Source organism: Bos javanicus, chromosome 6 (assembly GCF_032452875.1).
Source record: "Bos javanicus breed banteng chromosome 6, ARS-OSU_banteng_1.0, whole genome shotgun sequence".
Classification (NCBI taxonomy): Eukaryota; Metazoa; Chordata; class Mammalia; order Artiodactyla; family Bovidae; genus Bos; species Bos javanicus.
Genome location: NC_083873.1, coordinates 25,088,164 through 25,115,244, shown reverse-complemented (window position 1 = coordinate 25,115,244; position 27,081 = coordinate 25,088,164). Strand labels below are relative to the sequence as shown.

At 36.3% G+C, this 27,081-nt stretch overlaps 2 protein-coding genes across 3 annotated transcripts in view; one reads left to right on the top strand and one right to left on the bottom strand.

The window, feature by feature from the left end:
• DNAJB14 (DnaJ heat shock protein family (Hsp40) member B14) overlaps window positions 1-26,432 on the bottom strand; it is a 41,811-nt gene extending 15,379 nt beyond the window's left edge. Inside the window, exons 1-3 of one of the 2 annotated variants that reach the window (XM_061419565.1) lie at window positions 26,148-26,432; window positions 12,116-12,287; window positions 6,627-6,772 (exon numbers count right to left, since the gene is read on the bottom strand). In XM_061419565.1, the coding sequence (XP_061275549.1) occupies window positions 6,627-6,772; window positions 12,116-12,287; window positions 26,148-26,280 (451 nt within the window). In that variant the 5' untranslated portion in view covers window positions 26,281-26,432. The remainder of the gene's footprint in view (window positions 1-6,626; window positions 6,773-12,115; window positions 12,288-26,147) is intronic. The other variant, XM_061419567.1, reaches the window with a different exon arrangement.
• LOC133249326 (secretory immunoglobulin A-binding protein EsiB-like) overlaps window positions 25,756-27,081 on the top strand; it is a 63,783-nt gene continuing 62,457 nt past the window's right edge. Inside the window, exon 1 of the mRNA XM_061419572.1 lies at window positions 25,756-25,924. Within this exon, the coding sequence (XP_061275556.1) occupies window positions 25,847-25,924 (78 nt within the window). The 5' untranslated portion in view covers window positions 25,756-25,846. The remainder of the gene's footprint in view (window positions 25,925-27,081) is intronic.

The window sequence follows — 27,081 nt, the reverse complement described above, 5'->3', positions numbered from 1 at the left end:
TACTTTGCTACTTTTGTGATATTCATAAAAAGTTCGATTTCCTATCTCACATTTCCATGTCCAAAAGAGGACATTAATTACCAAAATGTCTTCTTGAGGTAATTTACAAAAACTGTACTGCTTTAATCTAACAGCAGGAATTACCCTATTCTTATTCTGAAACTTCTAATAACTAATCATTTCACAAATACAACTTGCTTCTCAAACTAGATCATAAGCCTCTTGCATATGGGATTATTTTAAAAATACTTTCTGGATCCCATGTGGTGGTTGTCATAGGTACTGAACAAGCAAATAGATGCTCATTAGATAGTTGTTTCTGGATGACTACATATCACATTGAAATTAATTATATGCAGATACTCTGGAACTTTTTTCTGATTCAGAGATAGCTTTCCAGTCATCTGTGAACACTATGGAATGAAAACTTAGATGAATAGTCCATTTATCTTGAGGAGATGGCCCAGAACTTTCTTTAGATTTCCAAATAGATCTATGACTCAGAAATATAGCAATCATTTATAATGTTGCTCTAATGGGAAAGCATAATCAGAGATCCAAGTAATGTACTTACAAACATCACCAAGGTACATACCCAAAAAAGAAGCATACTTATCAATATCTGCCAAAGTTGTACTTCCAGTATTAATAACAGTTTTAGGATTCTTAACCTCTATACACTGAACCTATTTCAGGTTCATAATACTATTACTTTTTAAACTATTAATATATTGGCAACTCAATTCTACTTCTAAGGCTTTGCTATAAAAATAATTTCCAAATGCTATGATATTTTAGATGACATTTGTGAAAAATTGTCATAATTCATAATTGTATATGTAAGACAATTTAGTCTATCTACTGTGACTAATTTACTATTTATTTACCTTGTGCTATACCTATAATCAAGATTTTTTTTCAGTTCTTTATTATCTTAAAAATTAAAACCAAAATTCATTTTGGTATTCAAAGCTCACAAAATACATTTCCATCCCAGTGTTGTTTACTTCACAAAAAGATACAGTCCACTTTATTAATTTTCCTTTAATTACACTGTTTATTTTGAGGTTAACTTTAGATTCATATGAAGTTGTAAAGAGTAATATAGATAGACTCTTCTACCCATTACCCAATTTCCCCCATGGTAATACCTTATAAAATTATTATATCAAGCATACTGACATTGATAACAATCAGGATATAAAACATTTCCAGCACCATCTCAGGCTGCCCTTTTATACCCACATCTACTTCCTTCTCCTCCTTTCCCTTTTAACTGCCTACAACTACTGACTTGTCTTCTCTATTTCTATAATTTTGACATTACAAGAATGTTAAATCAATGGAATAACAATATATAAATGGAATGAAATCTCCTAGATTGACCTTTTTCAATCAGTATAGTTCTTTGGAGATCGATCCAAGCTGTTATGTAAGTCATTCATTCCTTTTACTGCTGATTAGTTCTCCATGGGATGGATGTATCACTGTTTCACTAATCACCCAATGAACAACATCTGCGTTGTTTCTAGGTTTTGGTTATTACAAATAAAACTGCTATGTACATTCATGAATAAGTTTGTGTGTAAATATATATTTTTATTTCTAGGATAAATTCCTAGAAATGCAATTGCTGGGTTGTCTATTAGTTAAATACTTAGTTTTGGGAGAAACTGCCAAATTGTTTTACAGAGTGACTATGTCATCTCATAACCTATCAGCAATGTGTAAGTGATCCAGTTACTCTGCATCTGTACCAGTATTTGGTGTTCCTACTTTTTTAATTTTAACCATTCTGATAGGTGTGCAGTAGAATCTCATTTTGGTCTTACTTTGCAATATCTCTAATGGCTAATGAATGATGCTAAAAACTTTTTCACATGCATACTTGCCATGTGTATATAATCTTTAATAGGATGTCTCTTCATGTCTCATATCCATTTTCTAATAGGGTTGTCTATTTTAATTCGGAGTTTGGGGGAGTTCTTTATATATTATGGACACTAGTCCTTTGTCAGATAGGTATGTGCTTGGCAAATATTTTCTCCTTCCTTGTTGCTTGTCTTTTCTTCTACTTCATAGCATCTTTGCAAAGCAAACAAATTTTTTTGATCAAGTCCAACTTATCTACTTTTTGTGTTATAAACTGTCTAGTGTTAAGTTTTAAGAAGTCATTACATAGCCTAAGATCCTAAAAATTTGTTCCCATGATTTTTTGCTAAAAGTTGAAGTGCTGTTTTACACTTTATAAGATTCATGTTGAACTCATTCTTATATAAAGCATGAGACTTATTTCAAGGTTAAATTTTGCTGTTTGTTTTGCCTATGAATGTCCAGTTGCTCCAAAACTATTCTGTTGAAAAGGCTATCTTTTCTCCACTGAATTGATTTTGCGCTTCTGTCATACCTCTATGGGTTCCCATCCTGTTCCACTGATCTATGTGTCTCTTCTTCTGCCAATTCTATACTATTTTGCTAACCATAGTTATAATGTAAGTCCTAAAATCAGGTACACTTATTTCTCCTACTCGTTTAATGAATCATTTATTCAGGTTCTTTGTATTTCCATATGACTTTCAGAATAAACTTCCTTTCATCTACAAAGAAGTCTGTTAAGATTTTGACAGGAAGTGTATTAAATGTGTGTATCAACTTGGGAAGTCTTGACATCTTTACTACTGTGTCTTTGAATCTATGAACATGATATATCATTCCATTTATTTAGATCCTCTCTGATTTCTTTCATTAATATTATATAGTTTTCAGCATACAAATCTTAAACAAGTTTTGTTAAATTTACACCTAAATATTTCTTGTGTGTGTGTGATTATAAATAGTAATGCATTTTTAAATTTCAGTGTCTACATGTTAGAATGAAGAAATATACTAAATAGTATACATTAGTATGCAGATATATACTAAATAGTAATCGATCTTTTTATGTTTATCTTACACCCTGAAATCTTGCAGGATTCACTTATTGGTTCTAGGATTTTCTTTTTGGTACATTCCTTAGGTAGTTTATACATGATCATGTTATTCGCAAATAGGGACAGTTTATGGGCCTTTCATTTCTTTCTCTCACCTAAATGCACTGATTAGAATTTCCAACACTATGTTGAGTAACTTATATTTGTTTTGTTTTATAACTAATTTTCAGTTGTACTTTAGTGTGAATAACAGGGAAAAGTCTTCCTGAAAGTGGAAGTCCTCACTGACTTTTAAATCACTTCCCTCATTCTCATACCCAAGTTTTTGCCATCTTCTCTAACCAAAGAAATCACACTCATCTTGAGAATACATAATTCCCACATATAATATGGAAGCTTCTCCAATTACTCTGATTATAACTCTACTGTACCTATCTGGCTTTTCTTTGGATATCTTTATTCTATGTTTTGAATTTTAATTACAGTCAGTCTTCTGGGAGATCCTGGGTAAATCAGTTAATCTCTTTGAGATTCACATTTTCTTACTTGCAAAGGGATGACACTGGTTCCTGTTTACTTCAGAAGATTTTTAATAGCATTAAAGTTTTAAAAATGGGAATGAAAAACTATAAAATGCTTGTTGAATGCTAGATATTACTATTATTCCAAATGTTCTGTGTGAGATTTGTCTCCTCTTCATAAATTACAAATTCATTTAATAAGAGGATATCTCATATTTTCTTCTTGTATTTCTCTAGAACTTTAGCCCACAAGGTAGACTGACTTCTCTATTCTTAGAAAATCAGTCTAGATGTTAAGAATACTGAGGGGCTTCTCTTGTGGCTCAGTGGTAAAGAATCCACCTGCTAATGCAGATGACACAGGTTCAATCCCTGGTCCAGGAAGATCCCACCACATGCCTTGGATCAACTAAGCTCGTGAGCCACAACTACTGAGCCTGTGCTCGAGAGCCCGGAAACCACAACTACTGAAGCTCATGTGCCCTAGAGCCTGGCTCTGCAACAGGAGAAGCCATCGCAATGAGAAGCCTATGCAACATTACTAGAGAGTAGCTTCTGCTTGCCACAACTAGAGAAAAGCCCATGTATCAATGAAGACCTAGCACAGTCAAAAAGAAAGAAAAAAAAGAATACTGAACTACAAAACCTGACATAGGCAGTAGCATCTGATCCACTATTATTTAACAAACAAACAAACATACAGTTAATCAATGCCCTTTGTAATCAGATTCATGCATATGTCACCAGGCACATGTATTATTCAAACAGTCTACGAAATACTTGGAGTCTTTGAAGATAAATGCAGACAGGGCATATTTTGAAAATATCCACATCAGAGAGAAGGAAAGGGATATATTTCAAATATTTTTAAAGGTATGTTTATACATATTATGCAAGTTATTGTCTAGATGTAAATAAAATATTCCCTGCCTTGAGAAGTTCAAAAACCTAATTAAACGACAAAGAGCTATATGACCTTAGTTTATTTAATCTACCCTCTTTGCTGGTAAGCTTTTATTTTTACAGTTTTACAAAACACAATGAAAATATATCTTCTACCTAATCTCATTCCTTAACTAATTGTCTCTTTTTCTATTCTTGAAGGAAATTTAAAAAAAAAAACGGTTTCCATCTTCTGTAAAAAGTATTTTAGCAATCACAGAGCAATAAATCTATACTTACTTCTTATACAAACAAAAAACTATAGTCTTTATTTAGACTAAATAGCTTGGTATCCCAGACACAGAAGTTAAGATCAATTGATTAAGGAGGAAATAAGATGATTCAGAAGGTCATGAAAAGATCCTATGAAGGATCTTGCCACTTGAATGAAGGAAACTTGCCACTTCTCTGTGATGACACACTAGCAGTAATATTGTCTAATTAACTACCTTTGTTCACCAATCTTCTGTGGCTTACAGTCTGGGTTTTCTTTTATTTCTTTATAGCTGCACCATGTGGCATGCAGGATTCCCCATCCAGGGATTGAACCTATGCCCCTTGAAATGGAAGCACAGAGTCGTAACCACTGGATCACCAGGGAAGTTCCAACAATCTGCGTTTTCTATGTAGTTTCTACTCAATGAAAAATGGGTTCATCAACCACCACCCTAGTATGATCCTCTTTGGAATTAATAAACTGGCATTCTGATTTACAAATAACCTGTGTATTGAATAATGTGCACCTTTCCTCTACAGATGAGTCATCACCCAGCATGTTGATCAATATTGTTTCTAGTTTTGCAAATTAGAGCATTAGATTCTGAAATGTACCACATCAAAGTAGCATCACCTTTGTAAAACTTCTCTGAGTGTCTGTGTGGGATGACATTTATGTTGCTCATCTCTTCAAAACACAACACAAGCTGTAAAAATATTGGTAGATCCACTCACTGTTATTCTAAGACCAATAATGCTATTAATAACACAACTTCAATACAGAAATGGGAGAAAGAAGCATGTTCTTAGCATTAATGAAGAATTAATACTGAAATCATCTAACAGATCACAGACATGCAAATATTTCACTGCCAAACATTTTAAACATCTTAAAAACACAAAAAATTTTAAATTAAATGAGTTTAATTCTGAATGTGAAAAAAAATTTTTTACCTTTGTGGGGGGGATATGTGGTAAAAGCTAGTGTTTTTGAGTAAAGAAACTTTTCCTGTACTTTCAATATGCTACTTTTAATTTAAGGAAACAATCAGAGAAGGTTCTCACTGTCACAGTGGTATCTTAATTTCACCAGTACCACTTTGGCAGCTGCTTTTATTGAACTATATTAATAATCCCCAAATGTATGCAGATTGGCAACTTCCTTTAAGAAATAAAACTATTCTGGAAACAATTTTAACGGTATTTTGTTGAGTGACCAATTGAGTCATGTATTTTTTAGGAAAATTTAAAAAATTAGTATCTCCTTTCTGTTATTCCAAAACCCCAGCATTTCACCGTAAACATCATACGTTGGCTCTATGAATGCCAAATTCACAAAAACAAATAATAACTTAAGCATTTTCTTATTAACCAGAAAATAACTCCTATGAATAAATTGTAATAAACATGAAATTATAAAATCAGTTCTCTCACACTTGTTTTCTAAATTGACAAAATAAAACTGAAGTAATAAAGAAAATGAAGAAAAATGAATAGTAGCTAAGAGGAAACAAACATTCTTGAAAAAAAAAATCATGTTAGAACTACATATGAAAAATGCAAAAAATTGTCTGGAGTTAACAGAAATAGAAGAACACTGGACAAACAGTGATTCTAAGTAATTTTCCAATTCTAGACAGTCTCTAATATTTAAAAAACTCACAGAAAATATATTTTACTTTTAACTCCTTTAGATCCAGCTGGTAAAATGCTAGAAGCTCATGCACAGTCATCACACTACTTGTGTGGTAAACAAGAAAGCATGCTTGTGTATCTAGAAAAGTTACTTTGAAATTTGCAAAAGCTGACATGATGCTTTTGTGAAGCCAAACAGCATTTGTTTGGCTCTTGGTGTAACAAGTTAAGTTTTAAAGGATTTTGAGGACCCATGCTTATGCTGGTCCTCACCAGTCTAAAATGCTTATGCACCAGTCTAAAGGGAGGACTTAGTATCTGAAAGACTATAAAGTGAATTCTAAAAAGAGCTTAGAAAATTGCTTTAAAAGGTTTACTTTACTTTTAAAAGCATCTGTTGCTCCAGGTGCATGGTTTTTGTCTGGATGAAACTTCAAAGCAAGCTTTCTATAAGCTTTTTTCAAATCTTCATCACCAGCATCTTTGGTTACTCCAAGTACTTCATAGTAATTTTTACATTTGTTTATGCTGTGAACAAGAGAGTGTGTTATAAGTAAATTTCAAGGAAGAACTTTGAGTAATACTTCTAATTTTTTATTGATTCAGTTCAGTTCAGTTCAGTCACTCAGTCATGTCTGACTCTTTGAGACCCCATGAATCGCAGCACGCCAGGCCTCCCTGTCCATCACCAACTCCCAGAGTTCACTGAGACTCATGTCCATCGAGTCAGTGATGCCATCCAGCCATCTCATCCTCTGTCGTCCCCTTCAACTCCTGCCCTCAATCCCTCCCAGCATCAGAGTCTTTTCCAATGAGTCAATTCTTCGCATGAGGTGGCCAAAGTACTGGAGATTCAGCTTTAGCATCAGTCCTTCCAATGAACACCAGAATAGTATAAAGAACTATTTGTGGATTGTTTTCTCAATATTAAATGATAGTTTATCCATTAAGGGTCATTGCTCCATTCTCTTTTCAACCACAGACCATTTTTCCAACCCCTCTCTAAGAAGAATTAACCATGAGAATGTCCTTGTACAATTTATCTCAACTACAGAGAAGTAAAGCAAAGCTCATAACAAATGTGGATGTAGGACAGAGCACATACTAAAATGAGAGAGTAAGAACAATTTTACAGTACTCTTAAATACATAAGAAATCCCAAAACTCCTCTCAAGATGTCACAGCTAAAGATTAACAGACATTGCATTTCAAGAGTTTTGTTGTTGCATAATGCAAACCTAACCAAATAGCAAAGCAACAGTTTAGTGCATGTAAAACAACTACTGTATCCCATGGCTTAAATGTCAAAGCAAGTGAATTCAGCCAGGCAATGTTAAAGAGAGTTCACGTGTGTCACTCTCCATGAAAGATAAAATCTCATAATAAAATACATTATGGGACTCAAACATATTTGTTACACCTGATTTTCATTTTGATGAACATACTCTTAAAAGACTACTTACATAGTTTATAACCCTAAATATGCAATATTTAAGCCCAGAGTCTTTGAAGTAGGTTAGGAAAAGAAGTACTGCGAATGGAGCAAAGAACAGTAATCCTTTTGGATGCTTACATTTTCTCATGACCTAATAATTTTCCTTCTCTAAAATACAGATATATTTTACATATTTTTTGGTGTGTACTTTATGATTTTAAATGTGTTCCATGTATGAGTGGCTTGATGACAGGTAGTAACAGGTTAATGGATCTGAGGCACAATTGTTCATTGACAGCTAGAGGACTGCAAAGGCTGACTCTAGGTGTTCAAAGAAAAGAGAAAAGATTGACCTTTTTTCGCTACTACACCTATTAGTCATCACAGTGCTTGGTACATGAGGGGTTCTCAGTAAATATTTATGGAATAAATGAACTTTAGTTCTCCTTTCGTAATGAAAGCACTCATCATTTGTTATATGAACAAGGGTAAAAAGAGAACACACTGAAAAGATTACAGAATTATTTTATAATCACATCAACAAAAATCTGTTAGGCAGTCTTCTTCATAGTAATAATAATTAAAATTAGACTCTTCTACTTTAGATAATAAATATTGACACAAGTCAATTTATTTCATAAGCATGGCATTTCCTTTATTTAGGAAATAATATTTATTGACTCATTACTGAGTCAATAATATTTATATCCCAGGGTTCTTGAGATCAGTTAGTGAACAAAACAGAAAATGATTACTCTACCTTTGTAGAGACTCATTTTCCTAGATATGTTAAGAAACTATGTGACAAAAAAAAAAGAAACTATGTGACAGAAATAAAGGGAAGAAGGACATGTACAGAACACCTACTGTGTCCAGAAGAGGAGAAATTCTTTGAGAAGCCAGTAGAGAGGTATAAAATCAATGTCACCAATGGACAAACTGTAGACTACATATTTCAAGTAATGCTAAACATATACTCATTTACTTAACTTTTCACACCTAAGCAAGAAATTACCATTCATGTATTAATTTTAATCCATATATTGTTCATCATACTCATTTTCACCAGCTAAATGCATTTGTCACAGTTTTTATAGTTTGCTCCTGCTTCTCCATTCTCATTGAAGAATTAAAAAAGAAAGGAAGTAAGGAAAAAGAAAATAAATTAAAAAGAGGTAAACTGTTACCTGCACTGGAAGGAAACATTGTGGACAAAGGCCAGAAAGATCTGTCTGGGAGCTCAACAAGGGAGAAGTATGCATGGCTCAACTTTTATGTCTTCCTTTATGTGCTAGAAAGCATACTGGCTGGGGCAGGGAGGCCTTGTTCTATTCTTTTTTCATATGTTATAGATGACTTTTTGTTGTTGTTATTATAGATGATTTTTAAATGTACTCCAAATTTAATTGGTATTTAGGAAAATAATTCTTTATTCCTGAGACAAAAGATTATTTATTTTATAAATTTAGCAAAATGATTTGTTTCCATTTAAAGAACTATAGCTTAAAACCAATCCTAATGAAATCCCCATAATTCAAATAATTTTAACAGTTATACAGAAATGTTCCTAACTGATAAATATAATGATGGCCAGTTAATGATTTCACACTGATCTTATATTTTTAAAAGAAAAAGATGGGCTTTTTTTCCAATGAGATATTAAAAATCTCCTCAAATAAGACCTAGGACACCTTTTGCACTGTGATTTTTCAACACATTTCAACACTTGAAGACAATAAACAGTGCTTAGTTTCACAGAATATGAGTTTTACAAAGTTACACACTTTTTGTTCAGTCTTACTGTACGCTAGCTCTTACTTATGCAATGGATGCAGTATTATTGCATGGCTTCTCCCTTTGAGCCAAAATGTCACTGAGCAACTTGTTTGCATAATCATGCTAACCAGCAAGATAACATGGCTTTCTTCAGAAAAATCCCCAGTGTACAGGTAAAACAAAAACACACAGCATGTAAATGTTTGCTGGTGATCTGTTACCTCACTAAAGCAACACTGATGAAGGCTAATATGATGAATAAGTGTTACATGATTAGCTAAAGCTAAGCAACTCTTATATAAGGTAGCAAATGAAATACTCTGAATAACTCAGGGATTCTATTAAAGAATGTTCTGATCATATTAATCCCCCCCAAAACTACATTTATGTAATACAATAAAAAGGTATGCTAAAATTGACCAGAGAAACCATCTCTAAACACAGGCACAAAACTAAGCTAATTCTTGTAACTCACTAAGAATTCAGTCTGAAACTTGGCTGGCTCCTCAGTGCTAGCCAGCAATCCTGCCTTCCTGTCTGCCTTTCTGGCTGCAAGTATTCCATACTTTCACTATTCTTCTCAAGCTTTCAATCTCATTTCTTTCTTCTAAACCTCAGAGGATAACTTCATCTCCAATTTCACAGAGAATACAGACCCAACAGACAGGATCTCTCTCAACATTTTATTTCCCTCTGCCCAATTGTGGCCACATACAAAAGTGGATCTGCACCCACCATCATCTTTCATTCTTCTATTCTCAAAATGTCCCCCTGCCTAACTACTGAAAAAGAGCGGAAAACAAAACACTGCTCTTCTTTATTTCTACCATATCTTGAGCTACTCCTGTTTTCCTTTCAAGGCTAGAGTAGAAGAAATGAAGAAAAGAGATTTTTTTAAAATAATATCAGATTCAGGAGATTCCTATTCTCCAAAATTTCAATTGTTTGGGGAAGGGGGTATATTTTCCAATATACAGGTGATTCTATAGTCTTTCTTTAAAAACAAATTTAAAATAATTCTAAATAAAAATCACATATAACAAAATTCACTCTAGGTCTTTTACTGAGAATATGTTCTCCTAGTAAAAAGTAATTTCTAGCAGAAAATACAATTTGGTTTTTGGAGAGAGATGGCTTCCTAGAACACATTTCGGCACACTGTTTAGTAGAAGCTTTTTCTTAAAGGAATTCAAAAGCAAATCTCTCATTTTTTCACTTATCTCACTTATTCAGCCTCTGACCCAAAACTACAGTTATAAAAGTGGTCACCAACATTATTTATAATTCTTAAAGGACTTCACTACCATTCAGGCCAATCGAATACCCTTTATCATGATTTCATCATAGTTAGGGAGTCTTTGTTCTTATTGTTGTCACACACAGATAAAATGTTACATTTAAACTTTAGCATATGTATGAAAAAAAGTAAAATATAAATACATTGATACTTAATTTAAAAATAACTTCAATTCCAAATAATGCTGAGTTAAAAAGAACTAACTAAAAATAAGAATGGAGAAAAAAAGGAAAAAAAAAAAAAAAGGAAGTACGGTTAAAAGAGGATAATAAGAAAGGGCAAAAGAGAAAGAAAACTAGCTTTACCTACTCTTCACTTAAGCTAGTTCCCTGCTATTCACTCTTCAAGTTGAACTATCTGATTAATCAGAGTCCTTCACCCTTATACTTTAGATTCCCTAGAGAGCAATTCCAGTACAACATCAATACAGCCTCCTTAAGGTGTATTGATGTTGTGTATAGAAAAAATAACAGTATTTTTTCTAGTGTTTCATACTCAGTTCATTTTCTTTCCAGAAAAGATTTTCTTAATTACAAAATTAATAAAGTTAAATCTCCAAAACCCAGTTCATAATTTACCAATTCTACCTAATTTTCCTGCTTTAAGTAGAGGTGTATCATGAAGTAAAAATATAACACTGAAGCAGAACAATGAGAGTAAGAAAAAATATTAAAAGGAGAAGACTATAGTATTTGCTATATATAAAGACAGCCTTAAAGAAAGAATATAAATAGAAAAAAAATTGTCCTTCATTTATATAAGTAGAAAATTGAAAATGCTTTGCAATCGCACTCAATATTCTCCTCATATGAAATTCTCCTTCATACATATATATATATATATACATTTGCTGTTGCTGTTGTTTGTTTTTTTGTTTGTTTAGTTGCTAAGTCTTGTCTGTCTCTTTTGTGACCCCCTGGACTATAGCCCATCAGGCTCCTCTGTCCATGGGATTGCCCAGGCAAGAATACTGGAGTTGAGTTGCCACTCCCTTCTCCAGGGGATCTTCCAGACCCAGGGATAAAACCCATGTCTCCTGCATTGGCAAGGGGATTTTTTTACCACTGAGCCATCAGGGAAGGTTTCACTGTACTGTGTCAAAAAATTGAAGCAATCTTCCTAAAAAAAAATTTTTTTGGTAATTAGTTTTGTGCCTTATATTTAAAAGATGGAAATTTCAATAGAATTGGTAATTTACACTACTTTATAAAGAATATGAAGCATAAGACACCAAGAGTTCAACTCCTCAATGTCTGTTCTTCTACTGAATTGTAATTAAAACCCATTTTTTAGGTGTTACAACATTAAACTTACATTAGCATCAACAACAACTGACATATATATAAGTCATATTCATTCCTACCTGAGAACTCCATCCACTTGGTCTTTGGTGTAGCCTTTTCCACTTTCACCACTACCAGATGAGCTGTCCTTTGTGCAATTAGGTTTGCTTTGATCACCACTACCTGATGGTTTTCGGCAATGAGGGCTATTTCCAGCAGTGCTTCCATTTTTCATGATAATTTCCAACAGTGCTGTAGAAAGATATGGAAAGCATACTCCATCTGTTTACATCAAGATACATACACATGGTCTTGAGAAGAAAGTTATAAAGCTGACAAAATGTGTACTCCAGAAAGATACACCATAGGGCCTTTTTAAATAGATAGTAAGCATTCCCTTATGTATAGCTGTTCACAGATCACTAATCACTATTTAGAAGTAGAATATTAAGTTTAATGTTAATAACTCAAAATTACTATCACCTAATTTCTTATGACATACTTTATTTGTAATATCATGGTGAAACTGCCAAATACCAAAGAAAACAATAATCCTTAAAGTAGCCAATGAGATTATCTACAAAGAAACAAGTTCCCTGGTGGCTTCCCTAGTGGCTCAGAGGATAAAGCATCTGCCTGCAATGCGGGAGACTCGGGTTTGATCCCTGGGTTGGGAAGATCCCCTGGAGAAGGACACGGCAACCCACTCCAGTACTCTTGCCTGGAGAATCCCATGGACAGAGGAGCCTGGTGGGCTACAGTCCATGGGGTCGTAAAGAGTCGGACATGACTGAGCGACTTCACACACACACAAATACACACACACACACACACACACACACACACACTTATTTCCCAAAAGCAACAATGGCAGCTAAATTGAGCAATAGCTTCAAAATGGTCAGGGAGAATAACTGTCAACTTGAGTTCTGCACTGCTGCTGCTGCTGCTAAGTTGCTTCAGTCGTGTCCAACTCTTAGCAACCCCATGGACTGCAGCCCACCCGGCTCCTTCGTCCATGGGATTTTCCAGTCAAGAGTACTGGAGTGGGGTGCCATTGCCTTCTCCGGAGTTCTGCACTAATTTTCTGGAAATTATGTAAGATTAAAAACATTTTCAAACAAACAAACACTGATAAAATTATCACTAAGATTTCACTGGAAGATATTTACTACCTTGAGATACCACTTTACATCTACTAGGATGACTATAATCAACAAGGTGGACAATAACATGTTGACCAGGATGTATTACTAGGAAAATGGGAACACTCATATATTGCTAGTGGTAATAGGAAATGGGGTGCTTGCTTTGAAAAAAGATCTGGTAGTTTTTGCAAAGATTAAACATATAGTTATTATCTGACCCAATATTTCTATCTCTCAGTGTATATCCATGAGAAATGAAAACATATATACAAAAACTGGTTCACATATGTTCATAACAGTATTGTTCATAATAGGAAAAAAGTGGAAACAATTGAAATGTCCATCAACTGATGAGTAGATGAATAAAATGTGACAGGTCCATACAATGGAATACTATGACAATCAAAAAAAAATGAAGTACTGATATATGCTGCAATACGGCTGAACCTTGAAAACATATCAAGTGAAAAAAGTCAGTCACAAGAGACAATATACTGTATGATACCATTTATACAAAATCTAGAGGCAAATCTAGAGACAGAAAGGTCAGTTGTTGCCAAGGGGAGGGAAGGATGAACTCTGGGAGAATTAAGAAGTGATTGCTAGTGAGTATGAGATTTCTTTCTGTGATGAAGAAAATGTTCTAAAATTAATGGTTGCAATGGCTGCACAACTCTGTGAATCCACGGAGTGGTATGCTCTGAATGAGCTGTGAGATATGTGAATTACATCTCAGTAAAGCACTATATATATTCCCTTGTAGCTCAGTTGGTAAAGAGTCTGCTTGCAATGCTGGAGACCTGGGTTCGATCCCTGGGTCAGGAAGATCCCCTGGAGAAGAAAATGGCAACCCACTCCAGTACTCTTGCCTGGAGAATCCCACAAACAGAGGACCCTGGCAGGCTACAGTCCATGGGTTTGCAAGAGTCAGACATGACTTAGTGACTACACCACCACCACCAAAGCTGCTATATAGATTTTTAAAAAAATCCAGCAGTCATTGCCGCACAGCCTGTGAGATCTCAGCTCCCTGACCAGGTATTGAAACCAGGTCATGGTAATGAAAGTGCTGAATCCTAACAGTAGATCACCAGAGAACTGCCAGTAATTATTTTCAATATTCCAGAAAAACATCTGCTTCACTGAATATACTAAAGCCTTTGACTGTGTGGATCACAACAAACTCTGGAGAATTCTTAAAGAGATGGGAATACCAGACCACTTTACCTGCCTTCTGAGAAATCTGTATGCAGGACAAGAAGCAACAGTTAGAACTAGACATGGAACAACAGACTGGTTCCAAATTGGGAAAGTAGTATGTCAAGGGTGTATACTGTCACTCTGCTTATTTAACTTCTATGCAGAGTACATTATGAGAAACACTGGGCTGGAAGAAGCACAAGCTGGAATCAAGACAGCTGGGAGAAATATCAATAACCTCACATACACAGATGACACCACCCTTATGGCAGAAAGTGAAGAACTAAAGAGCCTCTTGATGAAAGTAAAAGAGGAGAGAGAAAAAGTTGGCTTAAAACTCAACATTCAGAAAACTAAGATCATGGCATCTGGTCCCATCACTTCATGGGAAATAGATGGGGAAACAACGGAATCAGTGACAGACATTTATTTTCTTGGGCTCCAAAATCACTGCAGATGGTGATTGTAGCCATGAAATTAAAAGACGCTTGCTCCTTGGAAGCAAAGTTATGACCAACCTAGACAGCATATTAAAAAGCAGAGACATTACTTTACCAACAAAGGTCTGTCTAGTCAAAGCTATGGTTTTTCAAGTAGTCATGTAGGGATGTGAGAGTTGGACTATAAAGAAAGCTGAGCGCCGAAGAATTGATGCTTTTGAACTGTGGTGTTGGAGAAGACTCTTGAGAGTCCCTTGGACTGCAAGGAGATCCAACCAGGCAATCCTCAAGGAAATCAGTACTGAATATTCATTGGAAGGACTGTTGCTGAAGCTCAAACTCCAATACTTTGGCCACCTGATGAGAAGAACTGACTCACTGGAAAAGATTCTGATGCTGGGAAAAATTGAAGGAAGGAGAGAAGGGGACAAGAGGATGAGATGGTTGGATGGCATCACTGACTCAATGGACATGAGTTTGAGCAAGCTCCCAGAGTTGGTAAAGGACAGGGAAGCCTGGCATGCTGCAGTTCATGGGGTTGCAAAGAGTTGAACACAACTGAGTGACTGAACTGAACTGAACATATAAGAGAACTTTCTTCCAAATCTTTTTCATAGCTCATGCATTCAAGAGGTCACCAAAGACATAAGATATTTAGTTTTTATAACAATTTAGTTATAGATGGTACAGAAAGGCTCTTAATTAGGTAGCTATTTTGGACTCCTTTCTCATTTAAGTCAACATAGAGCATTGAGTAGAGTTCTCTGTGCTGAACAGTAGGCTCTCATTCAGTTCAGTTCAGTTCAGTTGAGTCGCTCAGTCATGTCCGACTCTGCGATCCCATGAACTGCAGCACACCAGGCCTCCCTGTCCATCACTAACTCCAGGAGTTCACCCAGACTCACGTCCATCGAGTCAGTGATGCCATCCAGCCATCTCATCCTCTGTCGTCCTCTTCTCCTCCCGCCCCCAATCCCTCCCAGCATCAGAGTCTTTTCCAATGAGTCAACTCTTCGTATGAGGTGGCCAAAGTACTGGAGTTTCAGCTTTAGCATCATTCCTTCCAAAGAACACCCAGGGCTGATCTCCTTCAGAATGGACTGGTTGGATCTCCTTGCAGTCCAAGGGACTCTCAAGAGTCTTCCTCAACATCACAGTTCAAAAGCATCAATTCTTTGGCGCTCAGCCTTCTTCACAGTCCAACTCTCACATTCCATAACACAGGAAAAACCATAGCCTTGACTAGACGAACCTTTGTTGGCAAAGTAATGTCTCTGCTTTTGAATGTGCTATCTAGGTTGGTCATAACTTTACTTCCAACGCATATAACACACAGATACACATACACATACATTCATGCATCATGCATATATATATTTCTTAGCTCTGTCTACTGAGAGGATCTGGAGGCAATGACACACTTGTAGCAATGAGCTTATCAAGTGTCTATATATTAGTTTCCAAGTATCATTATCCACTAAAAAGAATCAGGACTCCTGGGGCAAGAATTGCTTCCGAGGGCAGAGAAATGAGCTTGAAAACTTTTTGTGTTTGAAAGTAAAGAAATTCAAAGAATGATGAGGACATGTCATAAGACACAGGAGCTTGAAGGGGCTCCTACTGATTAAATCTGAGGCAATCTGAACATCAAAATGAACAGTGATAATAATAGATTAAATAGGAATCCATGTTAATAAATAAGGTTGAATGTCAATTAATAAACTGTAGAAGGAATAATGGAATAAGAAAACCAACATTTGGCAACCATCAGAAATTTATTCTGGAAAGAATCATCAATGAATGCTAAAAGGAGCTTTGGAAGTTTGTTGTAGAATAGGACATTCAGAGTTTTAAAGTATTTTCCCACAAAATATTTATTAATTACAAGAGGGGAAAAAAAGTAAGTTTAGAGTAGACAAACCTGGTAACACCAGCTTCACCAAGTGATCAAAGTTAACCTCATCAGTAAGGACCAAATCAGCATGTTCCCTGATATGTTACACTAAGAATGCAACATCACTTCTATGGTATGCCTGCCAAAAATTCATAAGGAAATGTCAGCCAAACCTAAATTGAGGGAAAATCTATAAAACAGCTGGCCTGCATTCATCAAAACACAAAGATCAAGAAAGAAAAGAGACTGAATGCAAACTGGTACAGCCACTATGAAAAACTGTATGGAGGTTCCTTAAGAAACTAAAAACAGAGCTACCAGCAATTCCACTCTTGAGCATATATCCAGAGAAAAAATGGTTCAAAATGATATGTACACCCCAGTGTTCCCTGAAACACGGTTTACAATAGCCAAGACATGGAAACAACCTAGTCCATCCACAGATGAGTGGATAAAGAAGATGTGGCACATATACACAATGGAATATTACTAAGCCATTAAAAAGAATGAAATAATGCCATTTGCAGCAACATGAATGGACCTTGAGATTATCATACTAAGTGAAGTAAGTCAAACAGAGAAAGATAAGTATTTTATGATATTGCTTCTAAGTTCAATCTTAAAAAAAAATGATACAAATATACTTACTTACAAAACAGAAAGACTTGCAGACTTATAGAGGGAACGAGGTGGGGAAGTGTAGGGGAGAGGGATAAACTGGGAGTTTTGAATAAATACACTGCTGTATTTTAAACAGATAATCAACAAGGATCTCTCTGTGAAAATGGGAAAAGAATTTAATATACAGATACATGTATAACTGAATCACCTTGCTGTACACCTAAAACCAACAAAATATTGTTAATCAACTATACTCCAATATAAAATAAAAATTAAAAAAGGAAAAGAGAAAAGATGGTATCTAGATAACAAAATATGGCAAATAAATGCAACGTAACAGGGAGAACTGGCAGAATCTGAATGAGGTACTTACATTAATTTCATGACTCTGACAGCTATACTGTTGTTATGTATGAGTGTCCTTATCTTAAAAAACATACACTGAATTACTTAGGTGTAATAGGATATCATGTCTACAACTTACTCTTGATTGGTTCTGGAAAAAATATAAGAACAAACTGTATACCTGTGGGGGTGGAAGAGAGATAGCAGGGAGAAAGAAAGGGCATGATAAAGCAAATGCAGTAAAATTTTATCAAATAGGAAGCACTGAGTGAAATGTATACAGGAAGTGTACACTACTTTTAAGACTTTCCTATACGCTTCAAAGTATTTCAGAATTTTCAAAAAGCTAAAATGAAGAGGGAAAATTGAGAAAGTATATGCAAAAAAAATTTAACTGTTTTCAGTAATTTTATCAGTGAGGTAGTACTGGTAATGTTACACTGAAACTACTACATATATCATGTGGCATAAAGCAAATAAATAATCATGACATATTCTACCATTTGCCATGGCCTTGAAAACCAGGATTACTACTGTGGAAGGAAAAAGATAGAAATATATGCAAGAAAAGTTTAAAGACCCCAAAATACTTAACTTAAATTTCATTTACTAGTATAAATGTATAAGATGTTTTAACTTAAAAAAAAAAAATTCCCTAGTCTGTACACTGAAAAGGCCCAGAAACAATGACAATCTATTAACCACAGCATCGTTTGTACCAGACCATGATACTAAAACACCATTTTCCACTAAAAGAAACCAGGGCTTATTGGAGCTACGTTTGATTCAAGATCTAGTACAGGGAATGTATAAGAGAAATCTGAAACTTTATGTCATACCAAAGAGAAAGAAAATTATTAAAGACTATTAGGAATGTGTCTATGAAACTCAGGAGGTAACCTAAACAGGTTCCACCAGCCACATCTAAAAAAATTATATTATCTGCTTTTGGAAAACAGGAGTCAATTCCTTTTCTTGAAAACTGATAAAAGCAGTCAAGCACTTATCATATCTTGCCTTTCCTATATGAACTCTACCACTGTGTAACCCTAAGATAGGTGAGGGGGAAGTGTCTCTTTATAGAATTATTTCAGCCTATAAAAGAATAAATTATTTTGAAAAAATTGTGAAGCCAGATGGGAAAGTGGTTATATGTATTTATATTTACAGGTGGCCACAAAGTCCCTATGCATGCTAGTTAGAAGTTATTTGTACATTCCTTTCATTCTTTGCACAAACACATTCTCTCAGTTTTTCTAGACATCTTCCATGCTAACAGCTAGATGCTGGATATTGCTAAAGCAAAAGATAAATTTTCAAGTTATTATGATACTGAAAATCTTTCAGAGCCTAGGGGTTCTGCTTAACAACGGCTATGTATATATATGCACTCACACTAAGCATTTTGGCTCCAAACAGTGAAAATTTGAACAAGTTCCATTACCTCTGTGTCCCAATATCCAGTTTTATCATCTTAAAAATGGAATCAGCAAGGTTTTCTGTATTAACAATCACTGGAACCAATGCCTGAGAAGGTAATGTGGTTCAGTTCAAGTACTGCCAGAATTTGGAACTCACAACCTTTTTCTGACTTATTAAATGTCTTAGCTATTATATGAGATCACATTTATAATAATGAGCAGTATTACGAACATTAGTTGAACAGATATAAGATATCTCCTTATAAACCAGATTACTTTTGGTTTTAAAACTGTCCAACCTTATTTTATATGTTCATTTTCCAGACATACAGCTTTGCTTGTATGTCTTAATTAATGTAATCTGTACTTAATTTATACATATCCCATATTAAGGACCAGTGAAAAAGTAAACATAATATTAAAAATGTTTATGTGGCTAATCCAAAAGTGAATAACCAAGATCCATTTTTATTTCATAATGTTCTGCTGCACACCTATTATATATAATACCCATCACTAACAAAACCTAAAATAAGAATATATGATTTGGAAAACAGATTTTTTCATTCCAGGCAAACTGAAAATAGCTTTTATTTGTGTGATTATAAAAGTAATGTTGTTCAGTTCATTTAAAAAAGATAAAGTAAAGATCTCCTATAAATCACACACAAGAAAAAAAAAATCACTCAACCATTGTGATATATTTATATATCTATATATAAATATATATATAGCCAACTAGAGTAGCTAGTTATATATATATCTAGCTATATATATATAAATATATATATGTATATATTTATATATATCTAGCTACTCTAGTTGGCTAGCTGTCTAGCTTTTTTACATATTTTGAAACAAAATGAGAATAATCTACATATTTGGTAGCATGCCCTTAATAGGTTTATAATTCAATGTATATATCATTTTATAGCAATAAATCTAGGTGCACATCATCTTTATTTTTTAAGACCTTATTCAGGACTATTGCAATAGGGGAGTGACAGCAGGCTGAACTCTGAATTCAGTAAAGACAACTGGAAACTTATAGTCAATGAGCACGGTAAGGTGGGTCACTGAACGGAAAATTACTGAGGCACATCATTGTTTTTAAGTGCACAGTGTATACAGGCAATTCAATTTATTTAATAATTCCCAATGATGGACTCTTTCCAAATTTTTGCTACAATGACAACCCTTATATACATTTTCCCATACTTGTCTATTGTGGGAAAATTTCATTTGTGAATATATTATCACAAAAAGCCTTACAGCTTCATTTATTTATGAACAAATTGTCTTCACTGATAAGAGATAAAACTACCTAAACAGGTATCATTCCAGAAAACCAGGATTTATAGATGCCACAAGTATATGCAAAAGACTGGTAGAAAAGATGATAACATTAAAACAGTTCCTGACAGCAGAGCAATTTTTAATCTAGGAGAGGAAGAGCTATATACATAAATAATACAAGAAATAAATGCAAAGCAGGGAGAACTACATATTAACTAAGAATGGAATGAGTACCTGAATTCACATGGAAATTAATCCTAACTTAAGGCAATTTTTTAATGTTAAACAGGTAAATAAAAAATGATAGAAAGAGACAAATATTAATAAGTAACTCCAAGCAATCATCCAAATACTTTTGCCATTGTACTAATACATGAAATTCTTATAGCACTTAATAAACTAACCTCATAATAATCCTGTGAAGACTACAGATGAGAAAACTGTGGCTTAGGAAAGGAAAAGGGAATGATAGGAACGGAACCATTTTTGTGTCTAGCAGAGATTTCCTATTGCATTTCTCTAAAATGTAAGCTCCAAGAGGACAAGAACTGTCTTATTGATCACTGACTCCCTAGTTCTGAGAAGAGTGCCTGCCACAAAGAAGCATGGATTCAGTAAATATTTGTTGAATAAATATATCCGCATCCTACAGATGTCGTAATTGAGGCTCAGAAAGACAGTTATGGATATAAACAAATAAAACCATTAAATTAAGGTTTAAAACTAAGTTTAGTATTCTTTCTTCAACTATAATGTCTGAAACAGTTTGGTTATTAGCTGAAATGTGGAAATCATTTTATAATATTTAACTAGTGCTACCAAAATAACTGTTTTGAATGTATAATTTACACTTATCACTAAATTTTGATTAAGTCAGAAACAGAAAGAAAATGGTATTGTCTTCAAAGGAATAGCTGAATAATACTCCAGATGTGAAATGACAGTTTTAACTGTTTTATCATTTTAAATGAGACTAAAGGGAACAGAACTTTGAACTTTTTATCAGGTTTAAATTTTAAAATAAAGTAGCAAAAAAAAAGGAAGAAAAATCTTTACAAATAGCTCTCACCTGAGGGGAAATAATAAAAAGAGGACTATTTTAATTTGCTATTGTACAGATAGAGGTTGCAAATTATATAAGTTATATTCATTAAGTAGACACAGGATGGCCGTTTTTGAAGCTGTAGACTGCCATTTGGTTCAAATTACTATGAAACTCTTGAAAATAATTAAAATGTTTTTCTCTGAAAAAAATCTATACTTCAAACTGCCTAACAATTAGAATTAAACACTAAAGTATTAAAACAGCAATGTAAAAAATAAAAAGCAATGTAAAGCATTAAAACTGAGAGGCTGTATCTCTCTGTAAAAATCTAAACATATCAATAATCCAGTAAACAAAGTTTAAGAAATCAAAATGCAATTTACTTCCTCTTGCTGATATTTTCCAAGTTTATATTTCCTATGTAGCATCATATACATATATTAATCCTTTCAAATGTAAACCAAACTTATAATATGAAAATATTTGAAAGTTATAAATCCAATTTGCTTAGAAGTCCATTTAAATAAACTGTAAAATAATATTCTCAACTAAATACTTAGAAAGCAAGCAATGTCCTAGATTCTTTTGAGGATGCAGTTTTTCCTTAAGGAAAACCCTTGCCAATTTTTTTAAGTGGTTTATCAATCAGATTCCTTACCTAGCAAGAATAAAATTGTAAAGGGGACAAAAACTCTGGAATTTAGCTAGAATTTAGACTCACATTTTTGCATTTACTATATAAAAACAAGAGAAATCAAAATGCAATGTTTTATTTTGCCTACCTTAGCATGAAAATACATCCAAGAGGAATATTAAGCTCTAAGTTATAAAGATGTGAAAGTGGTCTAGAATACATGAAATTCAGGGATGACAATTTTTCATTTCATTTTAAACAATAGCTTCAATTCCCTTCTACACTAAATATTTTATCAGGAGCTTATACAAATGTTCTAGATCTTTTCCGCCTCCTCTGTATTCTTAAATTATTCCAGTATACATCTGAGAACATTCTATGTAAAATACACTTTGTTAAGTATTTGCACATGATCTATTTCGCCTAACATTAACCCTGTGATGAAATCCTTATGTTATACATAACTAAACAAGGCTTGGCAATGATAAGTAACTCATCCCTGTCAGAGTAACTCAAATCTGTCAGAGGCAAAGTCCATATCTGAATAAGGTCTTCAGACTACACCACAACTGTAGCTAATCACTTTATGTCATAATCACATGTTGCCTTACAATACATTGTACTATTAACTTTCACTGTTACTGTCGTAACTTTCCCAATGTTCATGTCTTTAAAAGCAACAGCTGTATTGTGCTTTGATATCTTACAGTATCTTTAGTAGATTGATTCACGTTGCTTGTTTCATAGAAGAATTACAGACTATAGGTTTAAAAACTCTTTGTCTCACACTTGTTAAATAGAAATGACACCAAAATTATCAAGCACTATTAAATGCTTCCCATGTATTAACTCATTTAATCCTCATGCCACCCCTATGAAATTGGTACATTATTGTCCTATTTTGTAGACAGAAAAGCTACAAGCTAGATAGGTTATTTAACTTGCCCAAGATTAAGGTTACAAGGGAGTTACGGTCAAGGCTTCAAAAGCCAAGGTATTCTGTCTGGAGTGGTTACATGCTTAAAGTTAAAACTGTCCCTCAAGTCTGTGCGTGCATGTGTGCTAAGACACTTCAGTCACGTCCGATTCTTTGCAACCCTATAGATAGTAGCCCGCCAGGCCCCTCTGTCCATAAGATTCTCCAGGCAAGAAGACTAGAATGGGTTGCCTTGCCCTCCTCCACAGAATCTTCCCAACCCAGGGACTGAACCTGTATCTCTTTCATCTCCAGCATTGGCAGGCAGGTTCTTTACCACTAGTGCCACCTGGGAAGCACCCCCTAAGACTACATAATGACTAAATGAAATCATGCATTCATACAGTAGAAAGATTCAAAAAGTTTTAACTCTTGGCAATGATTTCTTGAATATGAAACCAGTGAAGTGAAGTCGCTCAGTGGTGTCTGACTCTGCGACCCCACGGACTGTAGCCTACCAGGCTCCTCCATCCATGGACTTTTCTAGGCAAGAGTACCAGAATGGGTTGCCATTTCCTTCTCCAGGGGGATTTTCCTGACTGAGGGATCAAACCCGGGTCTACAGCATTGCAGGCAGACACTTTACCATCTGAGCTACAAGGGAAGCTCTAATGAAACCAAAAGCATAGGCAATAAAAGAAAAAATAGACAAATGGGCCTATATCAAAAGGAAAAAACTCCCATGTATCCAAGGAAACAATAGAAAAAAGACAACCTACAGAATGGGAGGAAAAAAACCTTCAAATCAGACATCTGGTAAGAGTTTCCTAGGTCGCATGAGTGGTTAAAAAACCCATCTGCTAATGCAGATGTAAGAGTTGTGGGTTCAATCTCTGGGTTGGGAAGATTCCCTGGAGGAGGGCATGGCAACCCACTCCTGTAATCTTACCTGCAGAATCCCATGGACAGAGGAGCCTGGCAGGCTATGGTCCATAGGGTCACGAAGAGTCAGACAAGACTGAAGCAATTTAGCACACCGGCATAACTCGACAACTAAAAATAACCTAATTTAAAAATGGGGAAAGGACTTGAATAGTTCTCAAAAAATGATATAAAAATGGCCAATGAGCAAATAAAAAGATCCTCAATATCACTAATCTTGAGAGAAATGCAAATCAAAACCACAGTAAGGTATCACCTTACTTGCCAGGATGGGTACTGTCAAAAACGAACAAAAAATCAAACAGAAAATAACAACTGCTGATGAGGATGTGGAGAAACAAGAACTCTTGCCCACTGTTAGTAGGAATGTAAAATTGTGTAACTCTTACAGAAAAAGGTATGGCAATCCCTCAAAAAATGTGAAAATTAAAATTACCAATATGATCCAGCAATCCCATTTCTAGGTATATATCAAAAACAATTAAAGCAGGATCACAAAGAGGTATTTGTACACCCATGTTCTTAGTAGCCTTATTTACAATATAGACTGTGATGGTTTCCAAGATATGGAAACCATCAATGCAATCTATTCCTAGATGGTGAATGGATATTGAAAATGTGGTATATGCACACAATGGAATACTATGAAGCCTTCAAAAAGGAACCACCATATTTATGCTACAACATGAATAAACTTCAGGGACATTGTACTAAATTAAATAAGCCAGTGAAAAATGGCAAATACTAAATAATTCCACTTACTATATAATAAGTATCCAAAGTAGCCACATTTTTAAAATAGAGTACAGTGGTGGTTACCAGGGGCTGGGTGGAAAGGGAAAACAGGGAATTGTTTACTTGGCATAAAGTTTTAGTTTTGTTAAGACAAAAAATTCTGTAGATCTGTTGTACCACAGTGTGAAAATGTTTAACGTTATGGAATTGTATTAAAAATGGTTAAGTTGGTAAGCTTCTGTTTTTGCCACATTAAGAAATAAAATCACTTATTTTCTTTCATTTCCCCTCTTTCATTTTCCTCAACAGCAGGGAAATAAAAAGGACAAAAAAAAGTAAAGAAATTCAAGGACTTCAATAAGTAGGAAAAAACTAAGAAAACAACAATAAAATGAAACAGGTAACCCCACACTCTTACTGACTTATTGCTAATTTTCTTCTTAACGTGGAAATATCCTGAACCTCAAGTGAAACTGTATCCTATGGACCAGATAATGGAATGTCGTGGTTAAAGGCCTTTTGAAGCTGGAGAGCTCAAATACTATTTTGACTTTGCTACAAATTACTGTGTGACCTTGGGTAAGATATTTTCATTCATTCACTCATTCATTCATTCACTCATCAAAAGGTCTGTTTTCATATGAGTGAGCCTGGTCAAATGAATTCTAGGATCGATCTGAGGAATAAATGAAATAAGTCATATTAAACAGTAGGTACTTTACAAGCACTCACGAAGTGCTGGCTATAATTACTTTAGAGCCTAGAGAGCAAGAGAAGAGCACTTGGATTTCGACTAAAGGAAGTCCAGAGCTCTTCCTAAAGATGTGTCTCATTTGTCGATAATTATGGTGCTATCAAATCAGATACTATTTAGCAAACCTTCACTGACTCTATCATTCTTGTGGTCCTCTCTTCTGAAGAACTCTCTCCCAGGGAAAAGCAATGTCATCTCAGGTGTTCGAAAATGTTTGCTTTGGGAACAGCGTTTTCTACCCCAGAGGCGGTGGAACCAGGGACCTGTATATTAACCACTGAGTTCCCTGTTCCTCTCACTTCACTAGGGACCTAGGCCTTAATCGCGGATGAGGATGGGGGGGGGGGGGTGTCACACAACCACACATCCAGATATAAAGCCCCATCTGGTAAGGCAGGACCAGATGAATCTCCTGGGAGAATGACAGCTGGACATTCAGGAAAACCGATAGGCGAACTGGCAACTCTAGCCGGGTGGCTCAGAGCCGGCATCTCGCAGGTAGGCCGGTGAGGAGGGAGTCTCGGGGAGCCCACGGCCGGCCCGGCCCGGATGTTCAGGGCCCGAGCGGGGGTGTGTCGGTGAGGAGCGTTCTGGGTGTCCGACCGGCGGGGTCCAGCGGGTGGGGGGCTCCGCGGCTCCATGAGGGGCGACGGTGGGGGCGGGGGCGGGCTGCGCGGCGGCCCGGGGACAGGGCGGGGAGGAAAGGGACCGAGGGCCTCACCGCGGGCCGAGGGCAGTGGGTAGAGCTTCTCGGCCTTCTGAAGGAAGCGCTGGGCCTTCTCGCGGTTGCCGGCGTTCAGGGCCTCCCGGGCGATCTCGACACATTTCTCCGCCTCATCCCGGTTCCCCTCCATGGCTTGCGCCTTCTTCCGTTTCCTGCGGGAGCTCAGCAACGAGGGGCGGAAGCCGCCGCCGCCGCCGCTGAGGAGACAAGGCCGGCCGGGGCTGGGGGCGTGCGAAGGCGAGCGGGGAGGAGCGCAGGCGACCGCGGCGGCGGGGCCCGGGCGCACTGGCGGGCTCGCAGCTCCGCCTCCTCACGGCGGCCTCCCCGCCCCCCGCGGGTCGCTACGGCGCGAGCCGCATCCCTCTGGCCCCCGGACTGGGCTCCGCCGCCGGGCCGTCAGAACCGGCTCGCTGGTCCTTGCCGGCGCGGACAGGCTCGGGGCCGACCGACCTGGAGGGTGAGGGGAGCGTGCGGGCGATACCAGGCCGGCTGGCCGCCGGAGGGGCTCTCTTGAAGGGGTTCCGTCGCGGCGTGGACCCAGCCGCCAGCCTCAGCAACGCGATGCCCTCCAACCCCCAGCGCGGCCCGCGAAGGCGGTAGCCCGCCTTCCGGGCGACGAGTGGGGGTGGTGACATTCGTTTTCAGGAAAATTCCCAGGGATCGAAAGCCCCACCTCCGGCCCCCCTCGGCCTCGGTCAGACTAGGGAGAATTCGGTCAGGTGAGGACCGGGCTGCCAGTCCCTGGGCACCGCTTCCGGCACAGCTGTTCAGGAACCCAGTAGGGTGTCCTTTGACCCTAATTCCTGTTTCATTGCCTTATTTCATTCATACTCCATTTTTCTGACTCAGGGCCATTAAACTGTCTTAGTACATCCCAAGAGGTACAAACACTTAATTTGTAGTTTGCACTTATTCTGGTGAAAATAAAAAC